The 11,339-nt window shown below is 52.6% G+C and overlaps 2 protein-coding genes across 2 annotated transcripts in view; both read right to left on the bottom strand.

The window, feature by feature from the left end:
* LOC104395335 (fibulin-7-like) overlaps positions 1-1,111 on the bottom strand; it is a 6,527-nt gene extending 5,416 nt beyond the window's left edge. The window contains exon 1 of the mRNA XM_010005027.1: positions 1,085-1,111. Within this exon, the coding sequence (XP_010003329.1) occupies positions 1,085-1,111 (27 nt within the window). The remainder of the gene's footprint in view (positions 1-1,084) is intronic.
* Positions 1,112-1,130: 19 nt separating this feature from the next.
* The window catches only part of MERTK (MER proto-oncogene, tyrosine kinase), an 18,106-nt gene continuing 7,897 nt past the window's right edge, over positions 1,131-11,339 (bottom strand). The window contains exons 7-19 of the mRNA XM_010004697.1: positions 11,086-11,269; positions 10,636-10,787; positions 7,943-8,096; positions 7,216-7,369; positions 5,949-6,034; positions 5,748-5,843; positions 5,347-5,427; positions 4,940-5,032; positions 4,699-4,817; positions 3,886-3,995; positions 3,542-3,701; positions 3,040-3,176; positions 1,131-1,605 (exon numbers count right to left, since the gene is read on the bottom strand). Coding sequence (XP_010002999.1) covers positions 1,131-1,605; positions 3,040-3,176; positions 3,542-3,701; positions 3,886-3,995; positions 4,699-4,817; positions 4,940-5,032; positions 5,347-5,427; positions 5,748-5,843; positions 5,949-6,034; positions 7,216-7,369; positions 7,943-8,096; positions 10,636-10,787; positions 11,086-11,269 — 2,001 coding nt within the window. The remainder of the gene's footprint in view (positions 1,606-3,039; positions 3,177-3,541; positions 3,702-3,885; positions 3,996-4,698; positions 4,818-4,939; positions 5,033-5,346; positions 5,428-5,747; positions 5,844-5,948; positions 6,035-7,215; positions 7,370-7,942; positions 8,097-10,635; positions 10,788-11,085; positions 11,270-11,339) is intronic.

Genomic DNA, 11,339 nt, shown 5'->3' with positions numbered 1-11,339 from the left:
CTGGGCGGGACAGGCCGCGGCTCTTCCCCGCCCCGGGGAGACCGGTCCCCTCTCCCGCCCCCCGCCCTTCCCGGCGCGGCTTTTTCCAGGGGGATGCACCGGGCATCCCCGAGCCGCCTCCACGTCCTCTCGGGACACCAGGCAGGGCTCTGTCTGCTGCCAGCATCCCCAGGACTGTCCCCAGGACGTGCGTGTCCGCAACGGGACCCCTGCACCACCCCCTCCGCATACCCCTTTCCCAGCCCTTGTGCCCCCTTTCCCAGTCCCTGCACCCCTTCCCCAGCCTGTCTCCCCCTCAGGGGAGGTGGCCATGCAGTGCGCGGGGTCCCTGCTCCATCTGCTGGGCACGGCTGTAGAGCAGCCCCTGCTCTGGAAAGAGCAGAAGTCCCCATTAAGGAAAAAAAATGGGAAAAATTTAAAAAAAGGAAAAATAAAAAGAAGGGACAGATGGGAAGGACCAGGGTAAGAGCAGGGTAGCTCCATCCCTCCTGACCCTCCCTTACAGACTCTTCTTTTCCTGTCCTTGCAACAAGACCAATGGTTTCCTGGGTACACAGACACGAACCTGCATTTGGGAGAAAGGAGTTCTGAAGCCCCCACTGATCCTGTTTAGGCTCCACGCTCACAATTTCCCATGGGGACGTCTCATGGTGTGAAATCCCCCAGCGGGCTGGGGCCCAGGGCATGCAGAGGGGCACCCAGCCAAAAAGCCCCAACAAATGGTGAAAAAGAGGAGAAAAAAAGGCAGTGGCAAACTGGCTGCAGCCTGGGGTGGTGGGCTGCACCCCACCTTGCTGTTTGGGGCAGGCACTGCCTGGATGGAGGGAAGCCAACCCCAAGTGGGGTGGCACAGGGCAGCTCCCCACATCTCTGCCCTGTCCGTGCTCTCTTCCCCCTGGGGGGTCAGGGCTGCCTCTCACCTGTGCTGTGGGGAACTCAGAGCCTCCTGATACAGCAAAACTAATAACAGCATTTAATTACACTCCTCCGTGACTTCAGCACAGGAAAGCTCCTGGGAAGAGCTGGACCGTGCTATGAAAATCACGCAGGAAGAAATAAACCCCTTCATTTTATTAAAATATACCCTCTCTGTCCTTTTCTGGGAGCCCATTTCCACCAGGCTCCTGCTTTCACAGCAGCACTTCGGAGTCCTCCAGGCAGCTATCTGCCAGCCCAGACACCAGTGAGCTGCCAGCAGGCAAGGTGCTGGCCTGGCTCCATGCCGAGTCCTCGCCAGTTGTCCCTGTCCCCTCAGGCAGCAGTGGGACGTAGGCCTCCTCCACCAGGCCGCTGAGCTGCTCCTCCAGGACATACCTCGTCCCCCACGGGTCACTGTGGTGGACATCCACAGCCACCAGTGCTGCCGAGGCTTGGGCAGGGCAGGGCTCGCCAGCATCGCCAGGGTCCAAATCAGAGTCTGCTTGGGGGAAGCCTGAATCCTGGGTGGAATCCGGGCTCTCCTCGGGCAGGCTGGTGTTGATGTAGATGATGTCTCTGGATCCTTTGGGTAGGCTTTCCAGCAGCTTCTCCAGGTGGACCTTCAGTTGCGAGAACGTCGGACGGGCAGCAGGGTCAGCTCTCCAGCACGCAGACATTATTTCATAGCTGGGAATAGAGAGAGGAGTGTGGTTATCATAGAATCATGAAGTGGTTTGGGGTGGAAGGGACCTTAGAGATCATCTAGTTGCACCCCTCTGCTATGGGCAGGGACATCTCCCACTAGACCAGGTTGTTGAAAGCCCCATCCAACCTGGCCTTGAGCACCAGGTGCTGGGCTATGGGATTTACAGGGGCTAATTCCCTGCTTCTCTCCAAATTGGGCAAGCCAGTTCTGCTCCCAGGACACCCAGTCCTCCTCCTGTCCTTCCCACAGGTGCCTGTTCCCAGGCTGGATGTTGTGGGAATGCCTAGTGCCTGCTTTCTTCCGGAACAGGCATTGGAGAGGGGCCTTGGAGGATGTGTTGTGCCACTCTGAGCAGTTTTGCCAATTTGAGGGGTTTGTATTTGCAGCTTTTTGCCACGGTGAGGTTAAATATTTTCAATTATAACAGCACCAGTGAAAAACTCAGGAAGAAAACACAGGAGAAAAACCCCCACTGAACTGCTCAGAAATGCGAAGTTCTGAGGTTTGCCTTTCCAGATTCACGTTTTTTAGGCACTGGAGGGCGCTAAGTAACTAGAGGGAGTTTTGTGGGGCAGAGAAGGGCATCACCAGCCAAGACCTTCTGGCCAAAACCATCTTAATTACAAAATACTAAATACAATAAGAAAAAGCCTGATTCCTCAGTGCAGAGGGCACTGCTCCTCTCCCTGCAGGACCCAGCAAGGTGACCTCAGCAGTTCCCATGGTTCTCAGCCCTCTGTGCCAGCCCTGCATCCATCACTTTCTCCTGGGACATGCGTTGGGATTTCTGTGTGCCAGTTTGCCTGGAATGAAGAGGATGCTTTGTCCTCCCTGGGTGATACAGTGCTTTGGGACCTGGCTTTTATTAGACACGTCAGAACCTGGGAGATTATGCAAATATCAAAGGGCTTGAAGTTTTTTTAACATTTGTCAAAGAAGATGTAATTCTGACCAGCTCTCCTCTGAGAGTTAACCTGTGTTCTTTTAAGTTCTCTGCCTGTCAGTACCACAAGGAAGAAAAGGTTAAATCCTTGCAATTTTTTAAAAAATCCAGTCTTTAATAACTAGTGTTTCTGGAAGCTGTGGGAAAAATGGTGGAGGTGAGGTGGGAGGTGACTCCCTCTCCACTACAGACCCATCTTAAGCCACTTGGAGAGGCAGGTGGGAGTGCAGGTTGGATTGCGCTGCCGTGTGCAGCTTTCTGCCAAATTTAGTGCTAAGCCACAAACCCACAGCACATTAATTTGTCATGTGCTGATCAAAAGGACATTCAGCAACTGAGAGCCACGCAGCACAAAGAGCAGCACCCCCCAGAAACCACCTGCGCTTAGGGAAAGGACGTGCAGGTTGTTTGCAGGCAGAGGGTGAGCAAAGGGGGCTGTGCTCCAGCCCCTAGGTGGAATTATGAGACTCACAGCTCATCTAAGCAGCCCTCGGGCTTTTTCAGGCGCTGCCCATGGAAGAGGTACTCGTAGATCTCGTGGTTCTGCACCCCTGGGTAGGGCGTCATCCCTCGGGTGGCGATCTCCCACATAGTGACGCCGAATGCCCACTGTGGGGACAAAGGGAGAGACTGCTGAAAGAGCACTTCCAAGAGGAATGAATGAGGCTGTTCATGGGGAAAGGTCACTGCCCGGCGCCTGCCAGGCCCTCACACAATGCTGAGAGCTCTCACTCTAGCCCTGCCCTCCCCAGACTTGGCAATAGCAAGCCATGCCACAGAAGAGGCGAGTGGCCCACTCAATAAACATATTCCAGGGCGCTGCGCAGGCAGTGGAAGGTCAGTGTGTCCCATCACCAAAAGCCTCCTGTTCCTCTGGCTGTCACAACCATGACAAAGTGCAGACAACTGAACCCAGGGATGGGTCCCCAGCTCTGTCTTCCTGCCCTCCTGGCTGCCCAGCCACTGGGACATACCACGTCACTCTTGGTGGTGTAGACACGGTCAGCCAGGGACTCAATGGCGATCCACTTCACTGGCATCTTGGCTATCCGGCCCTGGCGGTAGTAATCACCGCTGTAAATCTTCTTGGACAACCCAAAGTCTGCCACGCACACCGTCATATCATCCCGTAACCTGCCAGGAGGGAACAGGGACAACATCAAAGAAGTTCAACAGGCCAAACTGTAAAGAAGAAATCCGAGGCTGAGATCTTTCCCCAGGGCTCTCAAGACCGGGGGGGGGTTCTGTGGAGGAAGCCGAGTTGTGCTGTAAAACCACCAGGCTTCTGCTGGTGTTCATCAATGGAAAACAAACTCACATGCAGTTTCGAGCTGCCAAATCCCTGTGGAGAAACTGCCGGCTGCTCAGATACTCCATCCCCAGGGCGATATCAACCATGAACTTCACCAGCGTCTGCAGGGGCACAAACTGGGGAGGGAAGGTGCAGGTTAGACAGCACAAACCTATTTGGATGATCCCTTTCCTAGCTTGTTTTTGGCTAAAAAAACAGCTCTGCAGAAAAGGACCCAGGTGTAGAGCAAGTTGACTGTGGTCCAGCACCATGGCTTTGTGCCAATGAAGGCCAACCTTGTAGCCAGCTGCACTAGCAGGAGAGCAGCCAGCAGGTCCAGAGAAACTCTTCTTCCCCTTAATTTGGCACTGGTGATATTTTGGATATCACAAGAAACTTCACTGAAAGGGTAATTGCACACTGGAACAGGCTGCCCTTGGAGGTCATTGAATCACCATCCCTGGAAGTGCTTAAAAGCCATGTGGATGTGGTGCTGAGGGATATGGCTTAGCACTGGACTCAAAAGAGTTGGGTTAATTGTTGGACTCAATGATGTTCAAGGTCTTTTCAAACCAGAATTATTCTGTGAGGCACTGGGATGGGGGTGGAAGAGATGGTGTACTTGGAGGAGCTGAGATAACTGGGCTTGTTCAGCCTAAAGAAGGCAAGGTGAGAGTCCTATGGGCTTGGTGGAGCTGTATCCTACCACTGCCACTCAGCAGAGGCAGGATTATGACCAAGTCCTCTTGATGTTCTCAGAAAACAAAGGCAGGTTTGTTGCCAAAAGGGGCAAGGTCCCACATCACAGACATAGGGCCCCCTGCTCCCCATGCTTGTTACCTGCGGGGCCATCTCCAGCCGCGAGCGAAGGAGGAAGCTGTGCAGGTCACCGTATTTCATGAATGGAAGAATCACCATGGGCTTGGGGACCTGCTGGGAGCTCAGCTCGATGCACACGCCTGGAAAACACTGAGAGGTTGCATGGCCCGGTGGGAAAAGGCCCCACACTCCCCCCGGGATCTGAGCCCTCCCCAGTCCAGCTCCCAGATCCCAGCTGGAGGAGACAAGTGACATCCCATACCTAGAAGCCTGATGACATTGGGGTGGTCGAAGTCCTTCATGCACGCTGCTTCACTGAGGAACTCTTCTATCTCCCTTTGGGAGAAGTTATCCACTGGGAAGCAGAGAAAAAGGAGCAGGTTTCAAACCCCAAGAGCTTTAACCCCCTGAACCACTGTTGTCATCTCCCTTCACAGCACAGCTCCTGCATGGGGCAGGGGGAAGGGACCACTGGCATTTCTTTGCCATCTTTGGTGGTCAAATATGAGTTCCCCTTCCCAACTGGCATGAGCAGCTGTGGCAGAGGGATCAGCATCCCCACAAAATGGTGCCAGGATGCAGAGAGCACCTTCTGAGACAGGCAGCAGGAGTGCCGGACCCACTAGGACAAAGAATGTCAAGTTCTGCTAGGCCAGGGTGACAACTTACGCTTCATGGTCTTCACGGCCACCTTCTGTGGGGCACCTTCGGGCTGGCTGAGATGTCCCTCCATCACTGACCCGAACTCCCCTGCACCATGGGAAAGAAGCATCCATGACCCAAAGCACAACCTTTCAGGACACCACTATGTCCTCCAAGATTGGAAATGCTCCAAGGACATCCTGGTACTTGGTCACCTTGACCCACCACCTCCCCCATATCCCTGGAGCTGGAGGATCATAACAGAATCATAGGATGCCAGGTTGGAAGGGACCTCAAGGATCATTTGACCCAACCTTTCCAGGTAGGAACACAGTTTAGATAAGATGATGACATTTAAGATGATGTAGATAACAGTGGCACTCCCTGCCCCATAGGTCCATCCCCAGCTCTCCAGCCCTAGCACTCACCCTCTCCCAGCACCTTCCCCAGGCTAAGGGCGTTTCTGTTCACAACAACATCCTGCAGCTTCTGCTGGAGCTCACTGCTGACACCCAGGCTGCCCACTGTGGGAGAGGGGAACAGGAGCTCAGGTCACCTCCAATCAGACACATCTGTTGCCGTGGTGTCTCTGTCAACCTCCTTCCAGAGGGATAAAAAAATACTCTTACGTGTAAGTTCAACAGCTCTCCGGCAGTAGGACTTCTTGGCTGTGTAGCTCACTGCCAGCTCCAAGTCGTTTCGGCTGAAAGCATTCCTGGTGGGACAGAAGCAGATCCTGCTGGGCCACATGTGGCTGGTTCTCCTCCACTATGGGTAGTGGAGGAGGAAGCACACAGTCACCCTCATCTTCGTTTCCCTCTTACTGATTCCGTGCCACGGCTTACGAGGTCCGAGCAAAACAGCTACTGGATAAACAAGGCTGATCTGTCAAGGAGTGAGTCATAGAGGTGTTTTGGGAAGGAAATGGGATACTCATTTCCTAATTGGAGAGTTGTCTGTACCAGCAGGTGCCTAGATCTACTGCCTCCTAAGAGATCTCTACTCTTGGCTGATGCACAGCTCCAGCACATGCAACCCCATACTTTAGCCAAAAAGAACCTGAAGGGAGCCTCACAGCATGGCCCTGAAGCAGTGGTGATGGGCACGCTGCTGGGGGATGCTCTGCAAAGCCCCTGGGATGGGGCCCTGCAGGGCTCTGGTAAACAAAACCTCAGAACCTCCCAGGAAGCCAACAACGCAACAAAATGCTACACCAGTCAGGAAAGAGATCTGTATGTATCACCAGCTTGCAAACTATGATGGGGCTGATGCCAAGGGAGTAGGTGGGATTCCTTCACCAGCTCAACAAACTCTCTTGCTAACATGATGCTCTTCCAGAAGAGTTAATTAAATCCCATCTCCAGTTTGGCAGTGGAGACCCAAGCAATAACTCTTAAAAGAAAAGCTGCTGGCACAACAACTGTGAAACACGAACTGCAGCTCAGGGCAGTGAAAGGCCACTTGGAAAGTCACGAGGGTGAGTGAGTAGTGTTGGCTTATTGTAGCAGCAAACAGCCCTTTGTCCACATCATTAAACCAGCAGTGCGGTGGCAGATGTGGCGTGTGAGGAGGCAGGAGGGGTTTCTCCAGGCCACAGGACATTTTGCACTGCTGCTCTCCCACCTCCGTCTCAAAACGCCAAGGCTGCAAAAGTTTACTTCCCATTCCAAATAGCAATAGTGAGCAAAAGGTGAACTGCTGGGCTAAGGAAGGGAGGGGAAGTACCCTCACTGCAGTAAAAATACACTCAGTGCCTCACCACAGGCAAAAAAAATATGCCATTTGTGGGAATGACGTCAGTACTGGAGGCAGAAGCCTTCTGCCTGCACCCAGCCTCATGGCCTGCAACCTGCCCAGTTCCAGGCACCTTCCCAGCCTGTTTTCCCTTTGACTTACCCGTATTTTGTTTCTGTGCATCTTTTCTGAATGACCACAGACAAGCAGAGGACCAGCCCGACAGCAATCGTCCCACAGATGAAGCCCAGGGCTACAATAAAGGAGTCTCCATTCCCCAAGGCTGGAGTTGAAGAGGTGGCTGAGGTTATTAATCCTGAAAAAATATCCCATTAATAGAGCTGGCCCCTGCAGCAGCCACCAATCACAGAATCGTGAAATCCCAAACTGGTTTGGGTTGGAAAGGACCTTAAAGATCATTAAGCTCAAACCCCCTGCCATGGGCAGAGACACCTCTACCCAGGGTGTTCCAAGCCCCATCCAATGTGGCCTTGAACACTTCCAGGGATGGGGCAGCCACAGCTTCTCTGGGCAACCTAGGCCAGTGTCTCACCACCTTCACAGTGAATAATTTCTTCCTCATGCCTAACCTGAATCTCCCCTCTTCCAGTTTAAAGCTTGGGGGGAGGACTGGAGGAGGATTTCCCAGGGGCTGAAACAAAAGCCCAAAGAGTTACATGGGAGAAGAGGTCATGAGGATTCAGGCTGCATGTGGAGAGTGAGTATCTCCTGGCTTCCAAAGCATGCTGAAGATCATTGACAGCCTGGGAAAGCATCTGAAGGAGGATGGAGGGATGCCAAATGTCCTTGACTGGGCAAGAACAGCATGCCCTAGGTACTTCCCCATCATCCTTTCACACACCCAGGGCAGAGATGGGCATCTCCTTACCATTGTCAGGGATGAAGATGTTCACTGGGCTGCTGAAAGGTCCCACTCCCCCCTTGGTGACAGCGGCCACTGCGATGGAGCAGGTGGCATTGGTGGCAACCACGGGCAGGATGGCCACGCTGGCATTCTGCCAGGCTTGGGCTGAGATGTTCTGCTGGAGAGAGGAAGGGAAGGAAAGTCTGGGCTGGGGGAGACAGCAGCACGTCCCTACAGCAGGAGGGAACCCCAGAGATTCCTTGAGAATCAACCCCTTGTCCAACCTCTGCCTTGCTGTGCTTTCACAAGCCCAGAGGAAATGCAGCTCCCAACTATTTATGGAGAAGAATAGCCCAGTCTGAAGAGCCGGATGGGATCGGGAAAGAGGCCGAGCGGCGCTTCCCCTTCAGTCCTGGTGCTGCTGGAACCAGCAGCGGGACCAGCGGCCTCAGCCAGCAGAAAGGCACGAAAGCCATCTCGTGAGGAAGGGGGAAAGGTGTTTCATGCCTTGATGGTAACATGGATTTTGACCCCAGCCCTCACCATGGTCGCTGTGGCCATCAGTGACTCACACCCCTCTTCGCTGCCAGCCAGGGATGCTTGTGGCTCGTGGCCACATGCCACAGCCTTTCCTGGCCAGCAGCAAAGAAGGATGCAAGCCATGGCACAAACCTTTGTACTTGGTAAAAACGTAAGGCTTTCCCTGCAAATTCCCTGTCTTTTTCTGGCCTTCTTCAGCTAAGAAAGTGCTGCTGCTGCTCTCTGCCAATCTCCAGCTGCAAAACAGCTGCCTAGTGGCATCCCAAACATCTGGAAGGCTGCTGTGGCCAGCTCCTTACCCTGGCTAAACATCCCAAGTCCCAGCAAAAACAGCAGCTGACAGGGATCAGTAGGGAAGGAGAGGAAATGGGAGCTACTTCCAGTGAACTGCTTGCTGTTTGCAGTCCTGGCATCCTTTGGTGGAAACACAAACAAGATCCTTTCCCTACCACCAGCCTAAAAGTACTCCTTTGGGATGACAGATGGTTCTGCTGGGTCATCTGAGGACAGAGCCTGGCTGATATCAAGCAGACTATGGTGAGGGTGCTGGCAGAGCAGACAGCCGCTCCGGCAGGACACAACTGCCAAAGTTGATGGATTTTTTATGAGTCTTGCAGTACTTGAAGAATTTCTTCATATCCCAACTCTGGCAGCCTTGGCTCAAACAGGAATAAAATAAAACAACTCTTTTTAAAGGTTTTGAAGCAGTTTTTCAGCTGGTTGTAGAGAAGAGGCCTGCAGGTGGCCCTGCTGACACATAAATACAGTATCCTCCTTCCTTTATAGTACTGGGGTTGTTACAACAGTAGTTACTTTGGTCTTAATTCTGTGACAGCCCCAATAAAAAGACATGCTGGTCTCTACCCTAGGCTGGCTCTGACACCCCGTTTTGCTTTCCATAAAACCTGGAGACTGAGGAAGGAAAGCAGCACCAAACACGGCTGCTTCCTCTGGGCTGCAAAGAGCCGAGGTCACCAGCACAATGACCCCTCACCTCAGCTCACTCCCTTCCACAGGAGCTTTTTGAATGTCCTGAAAGCCAGCCTTAAGGAGACTGGTTTTAGACCAGGAACCCAAGCAGAGAGTTCACCCTGTAAGCATTTGGTGTGGGGGAATTTATAAAAACAACAACAATCTCCCAGGGTTTAAAGGCCAAGTCTTGTTTTTTGCTTTCTGCTTGAGAGATGACAAATATGTCAGCATTTTTTTTTCTCTGTGCTAGTCACAAGACCATAATATTGTTTCCCTGACTTCACTCAGTCTGCATCTATCTACATTCTTTTTCAGAAGTGCAAAAGGAGAACAGAAAATGCAGCATCCTACAAAAAAAGGGTCTGAGTCACTTTTTCCACACTGGGTTCAGGCTGTCAGTGCGTCTCTGTGCTCTCAGACTGGGACAGAGGAAGACCAAACCACAGGGCAGAGGCAACAGCTGGACACATCTGTGCAATGATCCGGAGGCTCCCTGACCAGACAGGAGACTCCTCTGCCCAATAGCTGAGATGACCAAGGTCAGGCCAACCTTGCCATAGCAAATTCATGAAGGCTACTTCCCAAATCCTGGGAAAGGCAAGCAAGGTTGTGCCAGATGACCTCAGTCACTCATGGACAGGGTCCCAGGCACCAAAATGTTCCATGAGCTATGAAACTCTGCGCCATGGGTTTGTGGATGACTTAACACACGGAATAAATCCCATCTGAGTAAGGAACGACTCCAGATCCAGGGAACAAGTTCTCCCAAACACCTCATGATTGACTCTGTTGATGAAAGTGCCAAGAGGTGCTGTTAAACCTCAGCTGCCGCTCCAAAGGCCACACCAAAGACTGTCAACTCTGGAAAGGCATCTCACTTCTGTTTTAGAGAACAGGGGCCGTGGCAGCAAACCTCCTGTCTCCTTTAGGCAGAACTGCTTTTTCCCAACATTAATCCCAGAATCATAGAATGCTTTGGGTTGGAAGGGGCCTTAAAGATCATGTAGCTCTAACCATGAGTTCAATAAACACAAGCAAGAGAGACCATTTGTATGAAAAAAGCCCAGATGAAAGAACAGACAGCAGACAAATAAGCTCCAAAAAGAATATATGCAAGTGCCAAGACCAAACCACACATCCCTGGTTGATGCCTGCCAGGATTTTTCTAGACTTTCACATTCTTCCCCCTTTCCATGGTGACTTACCAACCCCTTGGAGTTCTGCCACCTGTACCAGATGTGATAGCCCTGCAGCTCCCCGTGGATCCTCCCCAGGGGCGGCTTCACCCATCGGATCTCCAGGGAGGAGATGGATTCATTGAACGACACCGTGACATTCAGGGGTGGGGTGGTGGGAGCTGCAGGGATCGAAGAGGAAGAAGGTGAGGGGAGCCGGGTGGCTGGGTGCAGGGACATGGCAGGCTGATGGAAAATGAGCTGTAGCTCAACCAGAAAGTGCATGGTATTTCCTACAGCCTTTAATATTCCCAGCAGGTGACCACCAGTGGGTAAATTTCCTTTCTCCAGACAACAGAGTTGAGAAGTCCCACCCCATAAACAACCATGACTCTGGATGAGCATTGCATCCAGACAGTCCTGCCCACAGCATGACTGAGGCCAGGAAACTCTTCTTGGTCTTTGCTACTCGTTTCCTACCTCCCTCAGTGGTGCTGGCAGTTATCCAGGGGCTAAACGCTGACCAGCCGACTTCATTCCCGCAGGAAACACGGATGCTATAGTCCTCCATGGGCCCCAGCTGCTGGATGTGATACACGTGGGGAGGCACCGAGGTGTTGAAGAGCAGAAATGAGATGTTGCTTTGTGGAACAGCTTCCTTGACCTTAATTGAAAAATCAGTCGGCAAACATGGATTAGTCAGCAACAACCTGCTGGGTGAGACGTGCAGCAGG

Source organism: Chaetura pelagica, unplaced genomic scaffold, assembly GCF_000747805.2.
Source record: "Chaetura pelagica isolate M959 unplaced genomic scaffold, ChaPel_1.0 scaffold171, whole genome shotgun sequence".
NCBI classification, from domain to species: Eukaryota; Metazoa; Chordata; class Aves; order Apodiformes; family Apodidae; genus Chaetura; species Chaetura pelagica.
This window is presented reverse-complemented; position numbering and strand designations above follow the sequence as displayed.